The sequence below is a fragment of the Nansenia antarctica genome, assembly GCF_963989245.1.
Source record: "Nansenia antarctica genome assembly, chromosome: 2".
NCBI lineage: Eukaryota > Metazoa > Chordata > Actinopteri > Argentiniformes > Microstomatidae > Nansenia > Nansenia antarctica.
This window is the reverse complement of record NC_137675.1, coordinates 71,380,595-71,401,094: the sequence shown is the minus strand read 5'-3', so window position 1 is coordinate 71,401,094 and position 20,500 is coordinate 71,380,595. Positions and strand designations below refer to the sequence as shown.

General features: G+C 43.5%; 2 protein-coding genes across 3 annotated transcripts in view; both read right to left on the bottom strand.

Annotated features, from left to right (window-relative positions):
• Nucleotides 1-238: 238 nt before the first annotated feature.
• Nucleotides 239-9,501, bottom strand: nmt1a (N-myristoyltransferase 1a). Of its 2 annotated transcripts, none has more exons than XM_080522469.1 (12): nt 9,373-9,501; nt 6,841-6,949; nt 5,552-5,696; nt 3,862-3,980; nt 3,591-3,682; nt 3,348-3,464; nt 2,997-3,167; nt 2,787-2,895; nt 2,440-2,610; nt 2,116-2,283; nt 1,863-2,000; nt 239-1,409 (listed from the first exon to the last, which is right to left on the bottom strand). In XM_080522469.1, the coding sequence occupies exons 1-12, from the start codon at nt 9,492-9,494 to the stop codon at nt 1,389-1,391; spliced, it is 1,482 nt and encodes a 493-aa protein (XP_080378595.1). In that variant the 5' UTR covers nt 9,495-9,501; the 3' UTR covers nt 239-1,388. The 2 variants fall into 2 exon arrangements, with proteins under 2 accessions (XP_080378595.1, XP_080378594.1); XM_080522468.1 differs by having other exon boundaries at nt 6,841-6,953; nt 9,374-9,501.
• Nucleotides 9,502-13,459: 3,958 nt separating this feature from the next.
• LOC308151948 (1-phosphatidylinositol 4,5-bisphosphate phosphodiesterase delta-3-A-like) overlaps nt 13,460-20,500 on the bottom strand; it is a 25,789-nt gene continuing 18,748 nt past the window's right edge. Inside the window, exons 5-15 of the mRNA XM_080524849.1 lie at nt 20,359-20,500; nt 19,677-19,878; nt 19,108-19,252; nt 18,442-18,594; nt 18,065-18,205; nt 17,775-17,928; nt 17,278-17,394; nt 16,795-16,973; nt 16,506-16,641; nt 16,029-16,178; nt 13,460-15,939 (exon numbers count right to left, since the gene is read on the bottom strand). The exon at nt 20,359-20,500 is cut by the window's right edge and continues 84 nt beyond it. Of these exons, the coding sequence (XP_080380975.1) occupies nt 15,797-15,939; nt 16,029-16,178; nt 16,506-16,641; nt 16,795-16,973; nt 17,278-17,394; nt 17,775-17,928; nt 18,065-18,205; nt 18,442-18,594; nt 19,108-19,252; nt 19,677-19,878; nt 20,359-20,500 (1,662 nt within the window). The 3' untranslated portion in view covers nt 13,460-15,796. The remainder of the gene's footprint in view (nt 15,940-16,028; nt 16,179-16,505; nt 16,642-16,794; nt 16,974-17,277; nt 17,395-17,774; nt 17,929-18,064; nt 18,206-18,441; nt 18,595-19,107; nt 19,253-19,676; nt 19,879-20,358) is intronic.

Sequence of the window (20,500 nt, the reverse complement as noted above, 5' to 3'; positions counted from 1 at the left end):
ACCTCCACCGGTTTCTGTCTGTCTATTTATAAGAACAATTCTGGTGCAAGTCTCATCTTAGGTGCCTGGAACAAATTCATGTGAATAGTCAGGGATACAAAACCTCTGTTCAAATACACAAATAAAGCTGGAAACTGGTGCGCTTTGTATGGCGGGTTGAAAATCAATTCTTATTGAACAAAATGACAAATACAGAATAGCACCTTGACAGAAACCATGCCAAAACCTCACAGCAACTGCTATGTTTTATTTTGCACCAAAAATCACCTGCATCTTCACATTTTTTCCTGCACCATAAAACCATGAGACCCGTTTTTCACATCAGTTTGCATTCCCATCCAACACTTGTTAACCAAACTTGTTAACCAAACATGTTAACCAAACATGTTAACCAAACTTGTTAACCAAACATGTTAACCAAACCCTCCCGCCCCCAAAATCCCTGACAGTTTTGATTCTCCATTCTTAGTTCTGATCCCCCAGATATCTGTTATCTGGGCTGTTCAACAACAAAAAAAAACTGAGCTGGTCCATTTGCACTGTCTCTCTTCATTCCATTTTCGTCTGAACAGGGCTTCTCTGTATGTGTAGCAAGCAAGAGTAGGTCACGACATTTAGTACAGATGGGGGGGCCGGGGGCATTTAAAAAGATGACGGCCAACTTTCTCATTTACTCCCACAGTCAGCTACTGAGTGTTGAGTAAAATTAAAATGCCTATCACAAAGAAAATGAAGATAGCAAATCTGCCAATTCAAATCTCTACAAGAAGAGATGAAAACAAATATTCACAGAAGCCCTTGTCTTGTGTCCACTTTGGATATTTATTATCTCATATTTTTATTCTTTTTCTTTTTTGTTTAGTTTTTTTTTTATTGTTTTGATTATGTTTTCTCTAAAATGTATGAGGATGATGACATTTTGTTGTTGTTGCAAAGCGCTTTCCACATTTGGAGACGGAAAAGAAAATGTTAGACTCTAGTGTGTTTGTGTTAGCATTATGTCGTATCAACATGTATGTTGTGTAGGTATGCGTATGTTTGTTTGATATATGGTGAGAAGTGCGGTCTGTGTTTGTGTGTGTGTGTGTGTCTGGTACAATCGTGACAGACTTCAGTTGTTATTCAGTCTGAGATGGTAACTACAATGGCTTAAGGTCCATGTGATGGAAGGGAGAGAGAGAGTGTGTGGAGAAGGACCAACTCCCCCGACTCCCTGCCTGGCAGCGGTAGTGCAGGTCAAAGTTCAAAGGTCAAAGGTCAAAAAGTAAAACTGGGCGGTGGGTTCTCTTTCCTGAAGCCGGAAGTCCATCGGTCCATCAGTCAGGTGGTCAGTGCGTTGGTGTGATCTCCTGGCTTAGCGGCGACGCTCAGTGAGGGAAAAGGGGGTCTCACTGCAATACTAAGCCAACCTGAAGAGCAAAGATGTGAAATGATTGATTATTTGATCATAAGTTGACAAAATAAAATTCAAAACCCATCAGTATTTAGTTACGTGTTGGCCTCTATAATTCTTGCTTAAAATATATATATATATATTTGTATGTAATTATTTTACATCTAACAGAGATAGCAACATATTCAACTCAGTTTCCACACACTGTCTCTTTTTGTGCCAGAATTAACCCTGCTGAATATACAGTTTGTTATATATACATTATACATTACAAAATATACATTTGTTGTGAACACGCTAACATTGTAATGCTAAAATAACTACACTGTGGTATTTATCTCCATAGGCTAAATGAAACTAATAATTGGTACAGTTTAGACACGATCATAAAATTGTTTCGGTAAGACTAGAAAGAACAGTCAGCCTTCATCTCAGATCTGTCTGAACTACTATGAGAATCATGACACACCTTCTCTGACCCCATGCTGGGACATTTCCAATTGTACAGATAATACTGTAGATTCCCATCTCCAATGCCAAACTTGAGCTTCTCCAGGAAAGTCTTATTCTCCATCAGGTCCAGTGCATTGAAGACATCAAACCCTTTCTGAATATTGAGAATAGAAAAGATTAATATTGGGAGGCGGGGGGGGGATTACTTATGTTGAAAGGAGAGGGATGTCTTTTTTAATCATTTCTTTGGCCAACGCAAGAGGACTCACCGACTTGGCCAGGACGAGGGCATCGGACATCAGGTCAAGCAGGGTGGTGGTAGTGTGCACGTTGTAGAAGGAGTAGGCCGCCTTCAGGCTGCGGTGCACTGGATGGTTCATAATGGTGGAGGGGAGCGTGTAGAAGCTCAGGAAATCAGTGACTTTGCCGCTAGAATTCTGTCACGGAAAAAAGGAACACAACACCCCCCCCCCTTAATCAGTCACCCATTTTAATCAATACAATGGTGCATGTTTCTAGGTCTATGGTGTTGTAAAAGCTTCCACAGTATTTGTGTAGGTGTCTATGGAATGTGTATTATTGTTGTTGTTCACCTCAACCAGGTAGGTGTCAATGATGTTCTCCTGGGGCAGCAGCCAGTGCTCCACCTCCTCTCGGCTCATGACAGGTGCCAGGTGGAACTGGCTCAGGTACTCCAGTAGCAGACGATGGACCCCCGGCACATCCTTCCTGGTCATCGTCCGCAAGCCGGATGTCTTTGGGGCCTGTAGAAATAGAGAAGGGGAGGCAGGAGAAAAGAACAGAGAGAAGCTGATGGCAATGCCTTGTTGCAGATAGGAGGCAACATTTAATGTCATATCAACATTCAAGATAAATAAATCACATGAGTAGTTTGGCGGGGTACAGAGGACAGCCTCCAGAGGGCGCCATGCTCACTGACCTCAGACAGACGGTACAACTTCATGGTGCGTTGCATAGTCATGTTTCGGCTCAGGTGAGAGAACTTCACCTCGATGAGTTTACGTGGGTTCAGAGAGCGATGCCAGTACCTATAAAAATTACAAATAATTTGAGTTCACTCAAATTATATATTGTGTGTGTGTGTGTGTGTGTGTGTGTGTGTGTGTGTGTGTGTGTCTCGGACCCACACCTGCAGGTGCCCACGGGTTTGGGCAGTACGACGCCAGCAGTGTAGACAGCCTGGAAGATGCCCTGCAGATTGACCCGTCTGGTGATCTCTCTGATCAGCACTGGTGCTACCCGCTTGGAGCGCAGCTTCTTGTGGACGCACAGGAAATTGATCTCCACCATTTTCTTATCCCTAAATAATAAGAATAGTCTTGAGTCAGTGAGGCTTCCTCTTAATTGACACTTTGTTAGAAAAATGTTCGCGGAATAAAATCATCAATGACCAAAGGAACATTTATGTATTGTATATTAATTTGGATTCTATACATGACACAGATGTGTAAAGGTGAGAGCTTGATTTGTATTCCCTTACACGTCATAGATGCGAATGTTGGCAGGGATGGCACTGATGAAGCCCACCAGCTTCTGGTTGGAGTCCACCCTCACCCCACAGTGCCACTGAGGCAGCCAGCCGGGGGGGCGCAGGGCCCTGAGGGAGAGACATGTTACAGCTAAAGGCAAGTTTACAGGAAAAAGAAACAAATCTAACATTAGACATTGTTGTCCAAGTGCAACAACCTTGCTATATGAAGGGAAACTGAAGTTAAAGAATTACCAGAGCAGGAACTCAGGGGAGTAGTCAAAGCGGAACATGTTGTCATCGTCCTCCACATAATTCTCATTGAGAAGGGTGTAAAGCTCCTTAAGCTAGGATGAAAAAGAGTGGGACAGTGAGTCAGGGAGACGTCACAACTGTATGGTTTCATGTGTAATTTGGTATGGTTAAGTCATCTTTGATGGAATAACCAGGTAGCAAGTAGTTTGCATTCAATCAATTATGTTGCCATGGGATATTCAGTTTGTAGTGTAGGGGTGGGCCTCCTCACCACAGCAGGGCTCCCCAGGTCGAGGGCGTCCCAGCTGAAGCCTGCAGGAAGGCTGTAGGGCTCCTCGCGGATGTGGTCTTTGTCAGGCTCAATGGAACCGTGCGATGTCACCATCTCCCCTGAGGGGAAATCAAATGAGCAAGTACATTAGCATATGGATTAGTGATATATATGTTACGGTACATGTGGGATAACGGTACATGGGAAAACTAGGGTTAGGGTTAGGTGCTACGGTTAGGGTTAGGGGTTAGACATGCCAGCATGTACCAAGTCGACGTAGCACTTAACCCTAACTAGGGGTGGGACGATTAGAAAATGTCATGTCACGATTATCGTGGGCAAAATAATCGCGATCCACGATATTACCGTTTTTTTTTTTATGCCAATAAAACACACTGTAATCACTTTAACTTAGATTTTGTTGTATTTTTAGGACATTTTAAGTCAGTAATTCAAATTCAGATTCTAGTGGCACATATCTCTGGCCATAATCCGGGTCCTTAAGAAAGAGCAATTCCTTTTCGGCCAATCAGCACCTTTCATTAACGTACCCAAGGAAGTTTAAAGAACGCACTCCCAGTGTTGCCAACTTCCAGAGCCCCTTGGCGACTTAATTAGTCAAAAGCGACCAGCGACAAATCTAACTTCCTTTTCTGGTCATTTGGGGAATTACTGTAAAGCATCTAACATATCCTGTATTCCACGGTTCACGTTACAACCGAGCTCAGGAGAGACGAGTAGGGATACAGTCTATGGCGAGCGAGGGTTGCCGTCTCCTCTCTCCCTCAACACTCACTCCCGCGGCCAGTCTGATAGCAGCCGCGGGGAGCGTACCGTTGTTCCCCGGGTCCTCGCAGGGGGTTCGGGCAAAGTTCGGGAAATAACGGACGGTTGTCATGTGTTTATACAGCATGGATGTTACGTGCCTAATGCATTTGATGCACACACTTGCTACTTGCCGCTTTAATCATTGTATTTAGCCTATAGCACAAGTCATGCATTGAATGTAACATCAAGTGCTGAACAGTATTAAGTAAACCACAATATATTTGCTAAAGCTTAGGGGCGACGGTGACTTTTGCAGCCATAGACTGTCACTGCCTGGTAATAACAAGGAAGGCCAATGACAGTATCCCGTCTAAAGTTTTTCACCAGCCATGGTGAGTAGGCTAGCATACGTTACCTAGTGACTGACTGACAAGGCTGACTTGACAGTAACGTTGAACAATAGCGCGAGACAAGTTCTGTGAGGATATTCGCGCGCGGCTCATGTGAGGAATTGCAATTATATTACAGTAACAGTCGCTAACTTGACTGCAAAAGTAATGTAGCCTAGGCTGAAAAATAGTGCCAGACATTTGTTAAACACAGTTTATTCATAACATACGATTATGACGATTATTCAAATAATTAAAATTCTCCACGATTAAGTTATCGCGGGTGTTTTTATCGTGATTAACGATAAAAACGATAATCGTCCCATCCCTAACTCTAACCCTAGTTTTCCCACATGTACCGTATTCCCACATGTACCGTAACATATATATATATATAAAAGCATAATTTGCATGAGTCAGTTCACACTAAAAAAAGAAGAAGGCCAATGGAAATACTGAGAATTCCTCAGGCCTCTCTACCCTCTCCTCCACAAGTTGGGGACTCACCCCGGTACCTTTACCAATTGTCATACCTAGCTTGGGAACAGGCTGGGTGTCCCAGAACTGGTAGCTGCGCCGGCTTGCTTCCTCCATGGTTTTGGCAGGGCCCTGGCCAACAGAGAATAGTTCAATGGCTTTTTGTATCTCCTGCAGCTTATCAGCTGGCAGCGAGTTAACCTATGCAGAAAGAGAAACAAAGAAAGAGAAAGAGAGGACCCTTACACAAGGTGAAGAGAATAATTTGCTAAATGCAAACAATGTCTGAACACGCATTCAAAAACACACTAAATCTCCATTCTCTCTTTCTAAAGTTGTTTTCAAAAGTAACAATTAGTCGGCCTTTCCAGTAACCCTCTCTCAAAGGAACAAACAGAGGGGCAAAAACACAAAGCTAGATTTTTCTCCCTCATCCTACACATACTCCTCAATCTTGTTTAAAAAGCCTATGGTTGCCTTGGTTCTTTATATCGTTCTATTGATTGCTTTACTTTTGAAATCAGGAAAAGATTAGTTTCTCAGCTTATTTGACCAATTATTGATTATGCTGATATTGTGTACCAGGGTACCTCTGAGACCTGTCTTCGTCCCCTAAATGTCTTGTTCAACTCCCTCTGTCGTTTTGTTCTCAGATGTCATTATTTTACACACCACTGTCTAATGTATGATTCACTCAACTGGTTTTCACTTGAAGACAGAAGGCAATCTCATTGGTTACAATTTATTTATAAATGTATTTACTTTAAATATCCCATGTATTTAAAAGTTTACTTGGTCCCCCGTAGTTCTCCCTATCCACTCAGACAACATCAAAACCTCTTTTTCTGTGTTCCCAGATACCGAAAAAAATTAGGTCGTAATTCATTTGCCTACAAGGCCCCTAGTAACTGGAACAATCTCCCTTCCCCTTTAAGGTCCCTCACATCCTTTCAATCCTTTAAATCATCTTTACTTTCCTATTTAAAAAAGCCTTGCTCATGTTATTAATTATGTGGGGGGTTTGGACCGGCTAGTTTTCAGGTTGTTTGTATTTGTATTTTCCTTAAATGTGCTTTCTGTTGTTGCCAATTTCGATTACTTGCTGATGTCTTCTGATAATTATATTATGTATGTATCTGACTGTTGCATGTATATATTGCGGTTGGGTTGTAGTGGTGGGTTGTGGAGTGATGACGGGCTGTGTGTGTGAGTGTGTGTGTAGGTGCTTTGTATTGTTATTTGTTATGTGTTACGATTATGTTTGTATCGTCATGTGAGGACCCCCTCGAAAATGAGAAGATTCTTCTCAAGGGGCTTACCTTAAATAAACAATCTCAATCAATACCTTGGCAAGTGGATCCTGTACTGCCTCTTGGCTCACAGACTTGTCCTTCTTCTTTCTCTGTCTCTTTTTCTTCTTCTTGGCACCGCTTTCATCCCCCTGACCCTTGTCACTGCAATAGGGTGGAAAAACAAGACACTGTTAATGCAAGTACCAAAAAAAAGCCCAGCCTAATGCCACTTGAGTATCTACCTGGCACACCAAGCATAGTAGGAAAGAAGGTGTATTCAGCCTTTAAAGCCAAATGAGATATATACAGAATATATCAGCAAAGTAAATGAAACTGAGACAAGGAAGGAGAGTGTGGGAGATAGGAACCAATCACTGTTTCACTAGGTATGAATCAATCAAGTACAGAGCATTAGTAGTAGTCCTTTATCCCTATCCCCGGGACTGTTAAAGACATTCCTCTGTGTCCTGACCTCCAGGAATGAGATGAGCCCCCTACCCCCACCCTGGAGGCCCATCTCCTGGGCTGAGACAGACAACATACTTACAGAGGAACACGCTATAATCCCATTAGTGTCTACGAGGGGAGTGAGGCCGGGGACTGGCCTGTATTTGTAACCCCAGGACAGATGGTGAATCACATGACCCAAGTGGGGGAAGAGTGTGTTCATGTGTATTTGTGTGTATGTATGTGTGTGTATTAGGGAGGTTAATGGGTGACTAACAGGAACAATAGACGACAAAGCCTTCAATGGCTTGTTCGACAGGCTTCCATTTCAGCAGCTGAGCCCAACTATCATCCAGAACCATTCTTTTTACCACTGGGCTTTCCAGGCTCATGCAACTGCTTACCAGTGTGTGTGTGTGTGTGTGTGTGTGTGTGTGTGTGTGTATGTGTATGTGTATGTGTGTGTGTGTGTGTGTGTGTGTGTGTGTGTGTGTGTGTGTGTGTGTGTGTGTGTGTGTGTGTGTGTGTGTGTGTACGTGTATGTGTGCAAGCGCGCGTCACGATGATCAGGCAAGGCAACACATAGCTAGCTTGCAAAACATATATATATATAAACACCATAGAGTTGAGCTAACTGTGATACAGATGCATTAATAGGAGTGTTTGCACAATACAGGGCAAGTTATATGAAACACAGCAACAGGTTACATGTAGTTTGCGTCATTGCGGGCTGAGCATTATTCATGCTTCAATCATCATGCATATGGATGAAAACGAATCCTCATCTAGCTAAAATACATTCAAGGCTCTAGAGCAATTTTGGTCAATGTCCTTGGTAAGGATGACGACTCGTGTCAGAGAGTGCATGACCTTGACCAAGCGAACGTGGACCACCGCGAGCAGGCTAGACTACGCCTTAATGAAGATGCTGCCATTGTTGGCCAACACTTCGTGAGCTTAGAATGATAAGGTTCTATCTCCGTTTAGGGTAGTTCAGAGATATTGAGGGTCAAAGTTTTTACATTCCATTATGTTCTGTGAGATGGAACCTTTGTATTTTATTAATTACTAACTAAAAAATGTCAACATTTAAAAAAAATAACACCACACAGGCATTAATAGACACCTGATGGATCAGATTATGTAAAAAAACTCAATTTTGACAAAAATGGAGATAGAACCTTATAATTCTAACGTCACGACTTGTGTCAGTCAAGGCACAAGGCAACCTGCATCTCAACGAGAACCCGTCTGGCTAATCATGCTAGCTATCTGTTTAAACAGAACGAGTGAGACGAATGCAGCTAGCTAATCACTAGCAATAAGTGTCATAGCTACAGCCATTTGGTAAAAAAAAAAAAAAAAAAACTTAAGCGAAAGCCAACGTTAGTTAGAAAGAGATCGCCAGACCATTGAATACATTGGACGTCAGGCAGCTGACACTGACAGCTAGCTCTTCGAACGCAGGCTTAGGCTCATATGACAGTTTTACAAGCTGATGTTGCTGTGCTTTGCCAGGAGCAGACTATTGATTATTGTTGCTATTTTAACATAACATTTAATCACGTGTTGATGGGATTTTTTTTACATTGTATTATTTATTAGCTTGCTATTTAGCTCGCTGACAACGCCGTTGTGTCATGCTAGCTAAGCTACCTTATACATCTCGTCTTAAAAACTAGGGTCGGAAGCGTGTAGCTGCTAGCTGGATGACAAACCCCCCCCCCCCCGACATTTGAGTGGTAAACCAAATCTGTGATAGCTACTTAAGCTACGTGTCAACCCACTAGTTTCATGCTGCAAAATCATGCACATATGTAGTCGGTAGCTACTAAGTGGAGCATGGTTTCATCTTCTAAATGCTTTCAATTCAATTCCATAACGCCTCGCGATCGAAGCGAAGGAGGAACGAAGCACGAAGGCCTGCCTACACCAGGAACAAAAATCGATTCGGAGCCAATCAGAGGGATAAACAGGCGATCAGTAAAGCCTTCCCACCAATAGAGTAAACGCAAGTGGGAGGGACTAGTGGAATTGAGTTTCTCAAGCCGAAATAAGCTCGCACTATCTTGCAAGCGAGCACAGGGCATGAGCATGACACATTTTGTACTGCACTAAAAACGGATAAGCACCCTAACCCGTCATCAAAGTGGTGCTCGTCATTTTCACAATCGCTGCAATGTCCATGGTCTTCTTCTTCTTCTACCTCCTCTTCTTTCTCCGGCTCCGGCTTCGGTGCTGTCTCATTCTCATCCGCCATCTTTACTACCCAGGAAGTGAGAGATGACCACGTGCCCGCGACGCCTCAAAACATCCACCAGTACGATTGGCGCAATGTCGCGGTGGTCGCCGGTCTGTGTAGTTCCTGTGGCACAACGGGCCTTCTCAGAGAAGCTCTCTAGCTTTGTATTTATTTGATTCGACTCTTTTGATATGAGTGTGTGATGAAACTGAAATAGATGTGACGGATGCATTTTATTTGTGATGTCTCGTTACTTTAATTATCCAACAAACGTTATTGTAATCGTCAATGTCTGTGTTGCAGGCACGTGCCGTGAGCTTTTAGATTGGGTAAGCATAAGATATAGAAATACACATAATTACACATACAACATTAGGCCTATCTCAGCGATTGATTAAGCAGCTCTCTCTCCAAACACAACGGCACAGGCCTACATTCAAAGGTATTTAGAGGAAGTCTTAAATAAGAAGCCATAACCAGCAGCACAGCAGTACTCAATAATATAAACCGCTCATACCAGGCCTGCTGGCGACTCTCCCTTTCTGGGTCTGAAGATCGGTGAGCACTGACTGTGTAGACTTTCCAGTCCAGTCTACGAAATCCCATTAGCTCCATGACAGTAACGTCCATATTATTATTTACAAGCAAGTTATCCTTGAGTATTATTATTTAGATCGTTCGTTTGAGCTCGCTAGCATAAGCTATTCTGCCGGGCGAGAGGTGAAATGTTAAGTGAATTTGAAAGTGATAAGAGCCAATCAGTAGCTCTTGTCGGAATGAAAGAACTACTGATTGGCTGTAAGCATGCTAACCCTGGGGCCTCATTCATAGAACGTCCTTAGATCAAATGTTGATCTTACCCGTGTCGTACATAGAAAACCACGTCAACGTAGTGATTTATACAATTTCAACGTGAGTCAATTTGTTTGTGGAAACGATCGTAGCTCGACGTCGAGTATTCAACTTGTTTACGCACATTACCTACTGGTTATGCGGAGTTATTACAGGCATGTGAGCCGCACTGGAAAAACGTTGCCTACTGTCATTCATGCGAAGTTTAAGTGGCTCGTAATAAAATTAACGATGTTGTTATCAGCCGAGAAAATGAGTTTAATTCAAGATTGAAAGGGAACTAATGTTTATGATTGTATTTCAGTCTTTCTTTATATCCCTCCGGAGCTGTCTATCTCTCTTCAACATGCCTATGCCTTGCCCGGCCACGCGCTAAATGATACTGGATTTCGAGTTGAGTCGGGATGAGGGGGAATGGCACCCCCCCTGAAATAAAAACAGTCCAAATCATCCCCCGTCTAAAACTGCCATCCCCCCTTTCCATCCCTTATGTCATTTTATCAATGAACGTGGTATTACTGCCCTCTCCCGCTTCCAGACGCACGCCTACCCTATAATATAGTATTAACGCCCTGTGATAGCGGCTCAAATAGCGGCTGAATGAAGCCAAGTGCTATAATATAATATAATACAGACAGTACATGTAACCGTTTGTTTGTTTTCATTCACGGTCCTTTTTTATTTTTTCGTTGGGTAAGCACGGCTTACTATGCTTATATGGACGACACTAGATTCTAACTACAACTAGATTCTTGTACAGGATATCCTCACTTGTCAGTAAAAACACACTGAGGACCCTATCAGGAGCTCTCATTCAATGTCACTTCGACTATGCCGTAACATCATGGTACTATAGAACCACAAAGGCCCAAAAAACAAGACTCCAGACAGCCCAAAATAAACTGGTTAGGCTTCTGCTAGGCCTCAACCCTAGGACACATCTAACCGCTGCTCATTTTTTGAGCCTTGATTGGCTACGAGTAGTTGACAGAGTGCAGCAGCTTGCACTGGGCCTGGTCTTCAAGATACGCTACACCACAAAGACACCCTGTTTGTATGTTGACACCTGTCAACATACTTCCAAAAAGTGAACAACGTCCACACATACAATACCAGAGGAAGCTCCACGAACCACGTTCAACCGCGTTGCACCACAAACAAGGGGTTAAACTCTTTTGCAAACTATGCAGTAAAAATGTGGAACGCCCTTCCTATAATCTTAAAGGAGTGCAAAACACTGCCCACCTTCAAAACCACTCTCAAAAAACATTTACAGGAGGCTGCAATCCGTAACTGGACCCTCTAAATCAAAAATCAAATTAAAAGACTACACCCCCACCAGGACTACCCTCTATATATTCTTGTGGTTTTGTTGTTATGTCTCCCACACCCCCCCCCCCCCCCCCCACCCGAAATACCCTCTGCACATACTAGTTGTTTTGTCCCACCCCCCTACCTGGTCTACACTCTGAGCAAACGCAATGTTATTATGTCGCCCCCCCCCCCTCCCCCCCGCCTAAATCTACTGGTGTTTTTGTACCCCCCCCCCCACCATGACCACACACTGTACATACTTGTTGTTTTGTCCCCCCGCCCAAACTACCCATTGTACATATTATATGTCTGTCCCCCTGCCCGAACTACCCACTGTACATACTTTGTGTTTTGTCCCCCGCCCCCACCTGTGGTGTATGTCCCCACCTGTCCTACCCGCTGTACATACCTTATGTTTTGTTGTATTGTTCTTCCCATGTTGGATGTATGTTTATCTTGTAGATAGTACTAGTTATTTGTCTGTATTATCTTGTAGATAGTACTAGTTTTTTTTGTCTGTCTTACATGTAACGATGAATTGAGAATCAAGGACCCCAATTGAAATAAGCCAGTGGCTTTCTTGGGTTTTTATCCTGTTAGTTGACCTTGTATGTAATATGTACTTTCATGTACCTACTTCTGCAAATCTTCTAATAAAGTTTTCAATCAATCAATCAATCCTTGCTGTGTTGGGACCTGTGTTTGGGACCAACACACATATTCGTCTCTCATGAAGTGGAGTGTTTATACACCTATTTTAACATTTGATTTCACATCCAAATACATAAAGGGATGTTCCACTTCTTGTTTTCCTGGTTTGGCCCTGACTTTGAGTATAGTTGATTAGCCCCAGGCCCCCAGCAGTTATAATTACATAATTTGCTTTCTTGGATACTGAGTAGTCATATTCTGGGCTTGATTCATTTTGAAACACCTGGCAGACACTCAAATTTAACATATTATAAACTCCCTCTCTGAAGACGTTGCATCATTTTTCAGAAAATGTACTCTTTTTTCATTGACGTTACGCTGTAATACATTTTAGCATTTTCATTGTCATAGTAACAAAACACTTAAGTGGATTACAGCTTAGTACAGTGACTTACATTTTTGTAATGCAGACAAAGTCTACAGAGAGGGATTCTGTCATAATATTAGTTGGACAGATTTGCAGGATGAATGGGTGAGTACTCAGTATCTAAGCGAGCAAAATATGTAACAAAAAACTGTCTGGGCTAATCAACTACAGCCAGGGTCAGGGCCAAACCAGGAAAAATGTTAAAAGGTGTAACATCCCTTTATCTCCCAAAAGTATCATAAATAGTTAAATTGCAAAACCTAAATTGAAGTGCACCTGAGCGGGGTGTTAATTCCTCTAAGGAACTGTATTGATATACAATGACCTCCCAGGATGATCCAATGGTCATCAATGACTCCAATGCCAAAAAGCACCAGTCGTTTAGACAATTAAAACTCAAAGGCAGAGGGTTTTCAAATGGTTTCTCTGTGTGTGACATTAAGGTACACACACACACACACACACACACACACACACACACACACGCACGCACGCACGCACGCACGCACACACACACACACACACACACACACACACACACACACACACACACACACACACACACACACACACACACACACACAATGAGCAACTATTTCTTTAAAAAAACATAGACACATTGTAGACAAAACATGACATGATTGTACAAGTTGCTGAAACTGAAATAAAAACTAAGTTAAAATGTTTTAAAATAGACACTGCATAAAGAAAACGACACATACACCCAATGGAATTAAATTGTTTTTATAAAAACGTAAGCATGCTTTCTGGGGTTTCGATAGAAGTGCTTTTAATGGACTGGAAGAGGAATCATAACTGGGGACTGGATTTGACACTGACCCATGACCCCAACGCCCACCAAGCCTCTTCCAACTGTAATGAAGCAGGGGGTGAAAGCGGAGAAAGCACACAATGAAAGCCTTTCAGGTAAATACTGTTGGTTATTTAAATGCTCAGCGACTAACAGAAATAATAGGCCTCAAAAGTATCTCAAACTGTCAAAACATTTTCTTTTCAAATGTGTTAATACTGTTTTCATTCAAATTGACATGACTTTGAGAGCTGCAATGTAGACCAACAGAGCAAGGAAGAAAATCCTACTTAAGTGCAACCATGGCTTATTAAAAGACAACAGTCGGAAAAGGAAGCTAAAACTTGACTTAGCCAAGTGATCATGCAATTTGAAGATATTGAAAATGTTGAAGCATGATCATTTGTATTAGTCTTTTGCCTGAATTCAATAACATTTCAGACACATACAATTAATCAATTACATAAACATTATTCTTTTTTATGGGGCAATAATGCTTGTGTGGATTAATGTCCCTAAAACACAATGCCTACAGAATGAAACTAAAACAATGGTTCTGCATATCAAATTGATTATGCTTGTTTCCTGCCAAAGAAATAACTTTTTTTGTTATCTGCAATGGATTGAATTGTGGCCCTAGTTTATATGACCTCTGTGCAACTTTGAGGCCATTTCTACATAACTTAAGACATGTTAATTATACTGCTTAGAGAGCTTTCATAGTACCGGGTAAGTTAATGCAAAGCAGAATCATCATGCAAAATATTCAAACTAACAGAGAAAATTATGTAACTACATTAGAATATCTCTTTTTACATTTATGCTATATCTGCAATTGCACAGGTATCTGTAACAAACACGTTACAAAAACATTGTTAGTGCTTAAGTGTATTAATTCTATCAGAAAAGGTCATCTTCATTTATTCTGTACCCTTTCTTTGAAAGTGAGACCACTATCACAACAACAGTCTTTCCATTACCATGGTAATCAGACCCTTACACTGATAAAACACCTCTATGAGTAAAACTGAATATCATAGTAAAAAAACATTAAACATAAAACTTATAACAATAAAAAAATTGAAGATGTGTAGTGACGCCTTTTCATTGTCTGATCTGGGCACTCCTGGGAACACGATACAAATCTGGTATAATCTCTTAAAAGTTTTAAAATGTTAAAAACCAGTACAGATACTATCCAACAATGTCTATGTCTGTTTCACAATCTTGAGCACTCTGAGCTAAAACAAACCAGCACCAGCCATGCCATTATGAAAACAGAAATGAATACTCCCACAAAAACAACAGGTTAGATTTCCTTTCCAGCCCAGGTCTGTTCACTCGTCATCTGGCAAGGATCCTGTCCAGCTTTGACTGATGAATGATGTCTTCCTCCCTGCAGCCAGTTGTGGCCTTGTGAGTCCTGCATACTGTAAATTGAGTGTGGGTGGAGGAGATAGACATTGGGCTAGACAGGCAGCGGCAGTCTACCTCCACCCAGAATGGGCTCTTTCTAGGCTGTGAGTTGGCAGAGACGCAGGGCTCTAGTTCAGGGCTCTAGACTCAGGGCTCTAGGGGTAGTGGTGGTGCCCAGAGCACGTTAGTTAGCACTGTTCAAAAGACGGCCAGTCTCCAATCATGTCACCCCAATGGGTTAGTGGACCATTAGAGCTAGCCAATGGCAGCGGCCCATTTTGGGTTAGTGACATGACAGTTCCTTGAGCACGTCATGTCGTCATGTCGATGTGTTCATTATCTGACGTCATCACACCACTAAACGCATGAGCAACGAGTGAGACGTGGGGAAATTGTACAGCTACCTTGATATAATGATTTGATCAATGGAATTGTTAATATCAATTAATACAGTGTTGTCTTATGAGTTCATAGCAAGACACTTGCAGCGCTCGTTGTTGGCGAGAGACAGACACAGGCATCACTGTGTCTGTCTCTCGCCAACAATGAGAGGTGCAAGTGTCTGCGCAATAGGGTTGCGCATGCGCTTAGTGGTGTGATGACGTCAGATAATGAACGACAACGAATGCATCGACGTGACTGCCGTGGATAGTGAGTTGGACTGGTGGTCGATCATGAGTTTGAATCCCGCCTGGAGCACCACCACTAGTGTGCCCTTGAATAAGGCACTTAGCCCTAAGTTACTCCAGGGAGAATGTCCCAGTAACCTCTAATTGTAAGTCTCTTTGGATTATAAGTGTCTGCTAAATTAATTCAATTAATTCAATTAAATAATTCAGGTGGAGGAGTTCATTCCTTGCCTGTGGCCAAGGCCATACGCTCAGAAACAGTCTTAATGGGGACCCCCTTGCGGGACACCTTGACATGGATGAACAGGGTAGCAGGAGACAGACTAGAGCCGTCAGCCTTGAGCAGGTGAACATGGCGATAACCTGAGGAAGAAGTGGGACAACACGGTCACGCAGACTATTGTATACTGTAAACAAACATATCTAGATAGCCAAGCAGAGCTTCTTAGTACCTGTGCGCAGGCTGGTGAAGGGCAGGGTGAACTGGCCCACAAAGTCGTTCTTGGCTTTGTGGTCGTGGTCCTCCACCACAAAGCGCACCAGGGCTAACTCTGGGACTTGCAGCTGGAAGCTCAGAGTGCAGTCCCAGCGTGGGTTAAAACCTGCAGAGGGCGCAGGAGAGCTGTCAGGAACACTATCATCTACCTCTGTTAAAATGGTCTGAAATGACACAGGGCCATGGTTATGGTGCTCTACAAGACAAGTAACATTTGCTGTTATTTAAAAGAAGTGTGCCGGGCCAACAGAGTACAGAGAGTACATGACATGATGTGCCTTGGTTTATCACAACAATTCTGATACTGAGTCCTGGATTGAAAATGAACATGCTGTATACTCAAGTTTGTTATCCTATAGATTATTCTGGGTTGTAGTGTCTGTTAAAGGGCCTTGGCTTGTGAAGTGAAATCGATGAGTAAGTGGTAGGTTACCATTGTTGTCAATGCGTTGGGTTTTGTCTCTGGAGTTATCAATGGTCACCCCGTGGATTTCCACCCACACATGTGGGTCTACGATAGAGTTGGGCTTGTCCGTGTTGATCTTAGGCAGCTGCTGTGCAGACAACACCTGAACCCCAAAATATTCAAATACATATATATACGATAATTTGATTTAGTTTAAACCACCTACATTGGCCTGCTCGTTTATTCCAGCATAGAGTAATGTTGACTACCACTAGGTATAACCATAAGAGAAGCTGGTTCTCAGAGAGCTGCTCACCCGTATGGTCAGCTGGGTGGGGATGTGCCCCGGGCCGCCTCCTGTGATCTCAGGGTTGAAGTTGGAGCTGGGGCTGCACAGGAAGCTGGGCTTGAGGATGTAACCACAACGACCATTGGCTAGGAAGCGTCCCTGGTACAGGTCCATCTGCTCCCCTGGCGTCTGGAAGTTGAGGGCCACTGCAAAGGGCAGGGGTGTGAAGTGAGACACAGAACTACACACAGAAACACCTGCCAACAGAACGCACTTCACCAGGCAGCAGTGTGTGTGTGTGTGCGTGTGTGTGTGTGGGGGGGTCATAGCAAGTGATGAGAAAGGGGCGGGCCATTCCAAGCATGTGTAATACTCTCAGGAGTGACATGTTCCTGCGTAGAATAGGTTTCCATCTCCGGGGATGACTCCCAGGCTAAATACAGTTAGGCACCTGTACAACCTCCCTCCCACCACCCCATCCCGGCACCCCTCAAGACCCAGAGTGCTGACCCATCTGACAACCGCCGTTCCACATGTCCTGAGGGTCGAAGTTGGAGGACTGGAGTCGCTGGCCAGACGGGTAGATCCGGCTCAGCTGCTTGCTGTTGTATCTGACAAATAGCTTTCCTGCAAAAGGGAGGAGATTGTTTGTTTATCATCACTCATACAAAATGAAAAGCCAGACAAACACTAACATGAACCAATACAAGGGTTCAAGGGTTCACAGTTGCTTTATTTGTCACATGCACAGAAATACAAAGTAAAACATGCAGTGAAATGAAATGGGACTAGACACTCAACACTGTACACTGTGCCAGAAAAGAAAAAGACAATAGTAACAAACAATGCATCCCATTACACATTGAATTTCCCTGTATCAAATAGGCACGAGTCACATTACAACATCTGTGTTGACAGAGATAGCATCTTTGTGCAACATCCGTTTAGATCTCTGGATCTAAGCTGCCACAGGTAAAGACAGGGTACCATCTTCCTAAGCCACATGCCTGAGTCCTTGATGTATTTGAGGGCGTCGTTCTCGGAGAAGGAGGACATCTCATTGGGCGGATTTTGGGCTGAGTTTTCGAACCCACTGAAAGGGACACTTCGACAGTACACCACCAGAGCAGACAGCTCCGGGCTGAGCTTAGAGCAGACCACCTAGGGGAGGCAACACACATTACAAAGAAAATCCTTGATATCCACATAGTGTTTTCAGTTTTATGATGACTTGCTTTGCAACGACGTGTAAATAAGAGTCCAGGGAAAGTGATAGGTAAAACATTCTTGGCCTAACCTTCCCAGGGTCCTTCTTGGTGGTGGTCTTGTTGCTGGCCGCTGTCTCGTCCTCAGAACTGGATGAGAAGCTGTTGTTCCCCAGCTGGCCCAGGTGAGGTGTGATCTTCTTCCCCTTCACCAGGATCCTCCCTCTCAGCTCCTGTGGGGAACAGAACAATTCATCAACACATCCAGACAACAATACTCTGGGTGTGTCTGGGTGTGTCTGATTTTGTTATGTGAAAGCCATGTGAAAGCCATGGCCATGATGGCTCCACAATCACACAAACACGTTGATACTGTAAATACTGTTATTATTATAAGCATCATCATTATGGGAGAGACAGAACAGAGGAGGAAGAGGAGAAGAGAGCAGGAGACAGAGGCGTGTCATACCTCAGGAGAGGGCAGGTTCTTCAGGGGCTGGTCACTGAGGGGCATGGTGAGCAGCCTCTTACCCAGGATGGTGCACAGGTCTCGGGCCATGACGGCCTGCTGCTCCACTGTGCAGTGGTTCTCCAGAGACAAGATGATAGGGTACGGCGAGGCCTACAGGGAGCAACAGGGATGCTGTTTAAACCAATCCATTACACTAAAGAGCAAACTAAACTGATTAGGTAAAAAAGCATCGGTTTGTATGTAATAGGGAGAGGCAGATGCTGCAGGCTATTCTGACTATTCTTCCATCAGAACCAAGAAGGGACATGTCGTCAAGAATCTGGATTTGTTGATTTGATCAGCTAGCCTGTCACTGTTTTTTTGACCGGTTGTTGAATAATGATGAATAATGATCCATGACAGGGTAGGACCAAGATTCCAGGCACATTTGTGACAGAAGCTGGTGAAAGCGAGAACAAGTCGGCAACCACAATTCAAAACTTTCCGACTTTTATTTGGAAAAAATGTACAAATGTCGACGTTGTTGAAAATCAATGACACACTCACACTCAATGACACACTCACACCCATTGGTCGGTTGCCGACTTGTTCCCACCTTTCACCAGCTGCTGTCACATTTGAAAAAACACATATCAGCTTGCGCCTTCGTCAGGGTGTGCTAACCTTGAAGGCGTACTGGGCGATGGTCTCTATGACCTCTTTGAAGGGGATCTTGGAGGTGAGGGTGTGTCCGTGATAGATGACAGGCTCTCCTTTATCCCCGTCCCAGCAGTCCAGCTCCACACAGCGACAGCCCTGGTTCAGAGCTCTATCAGAGAAATCACATATACAATGTCACTGTGTGAGTGTGTGTGTGTGTGTGTGTGTGTGTGTGTGTGTGCGTGTGTGTGAGTGTGTGCGCGCGCATGCATTACATTACATTACATTTTTGCCATGCAGCAGATGCATTTATCCAATTTGTTGCGAATTACATTTGTCGACTTACAATACATTTGTCTAAGTAAGTGAATCATCTATCCATCAGTTATCATAAGAAATAGTAATCTATGGCTAAACCAGGGGCCATTGGCAGTTACAATGGAATGTGGGCGTGTGCATGTATTTATATTACTGCTGTGTGTGTGTGTGTGTGTGTGTGTGTGTGTGTGTGTGTGGTAATGTGTGTGTGTGTGTGTGTGTGTGTGTGTGTGTGTGTGTGTGCTCGCGTGTGAGAGAGAGCAGTGTTTGTGTACCTAATGTATGGCTCTGAGCTGCTGGCGCCAGTAACCTGGTCCTTGGTGAGGTAGGTGTTGTGTGAGGTGGAGATGAAGTAGTGGGCCAGAGGTCTGGTCATGTCCTGGTGGACTCTGCGTTGGTCCGGGTTAAACACATCATTCTCCTGGGACAGCATGTACATGGTGAATCCATTCTGGGTCATGAACTGGTTCTTCTGAGCTGCAGGGAGTGGCACAAGGTGTAACACATAAAGTCGTTGAGATTTAGAGGGATTTCCAGCAGGCATAGACGGGCATAGGAATGTTCATGAGAGTGTGGGAAAATACTGTACAGTAGGTTGTCAAATTCGCCCTCGAAGCTGTACAAGTTAGTACTAAGTAAGTCAATTATCGATCCATTAGTCATCATAAGAAAAAGTTATTTATGCTATGACCAGGGGCCATTGGCAGTTACAATGCTGAAAAAAAACAAAAAAAAAACATTATTCATAGTAGAGAAACTGTACAGGGGAGAAGTGGGGATGAGGAGGTCTTCAGGAGGGAAATTAAGATGTAACCTGAACAGGTCAACTCGTTAAAAAAAGTCTTACTTAAGTTGTAGGTCTTGTGTATGATCTTGACCTATCATGGGATTTACTTAACGTGTTCAGTTCCTCCGAAAACACAAAAGTCTCAGTTTATGCACGGTGCTTAGGCTTACCCCAGTCATTGAGCTCATAGGTGAGTATAAGGCTCTGAGCGTGGACCAGTGAGGCGTCCTCCCCCTGGTCTCCCAGGAAGTCCCTGAGTTCGGCGGTGGAGAGCACACAGCCGTTACCGGAGTAGTGTCTGAACACGGAATC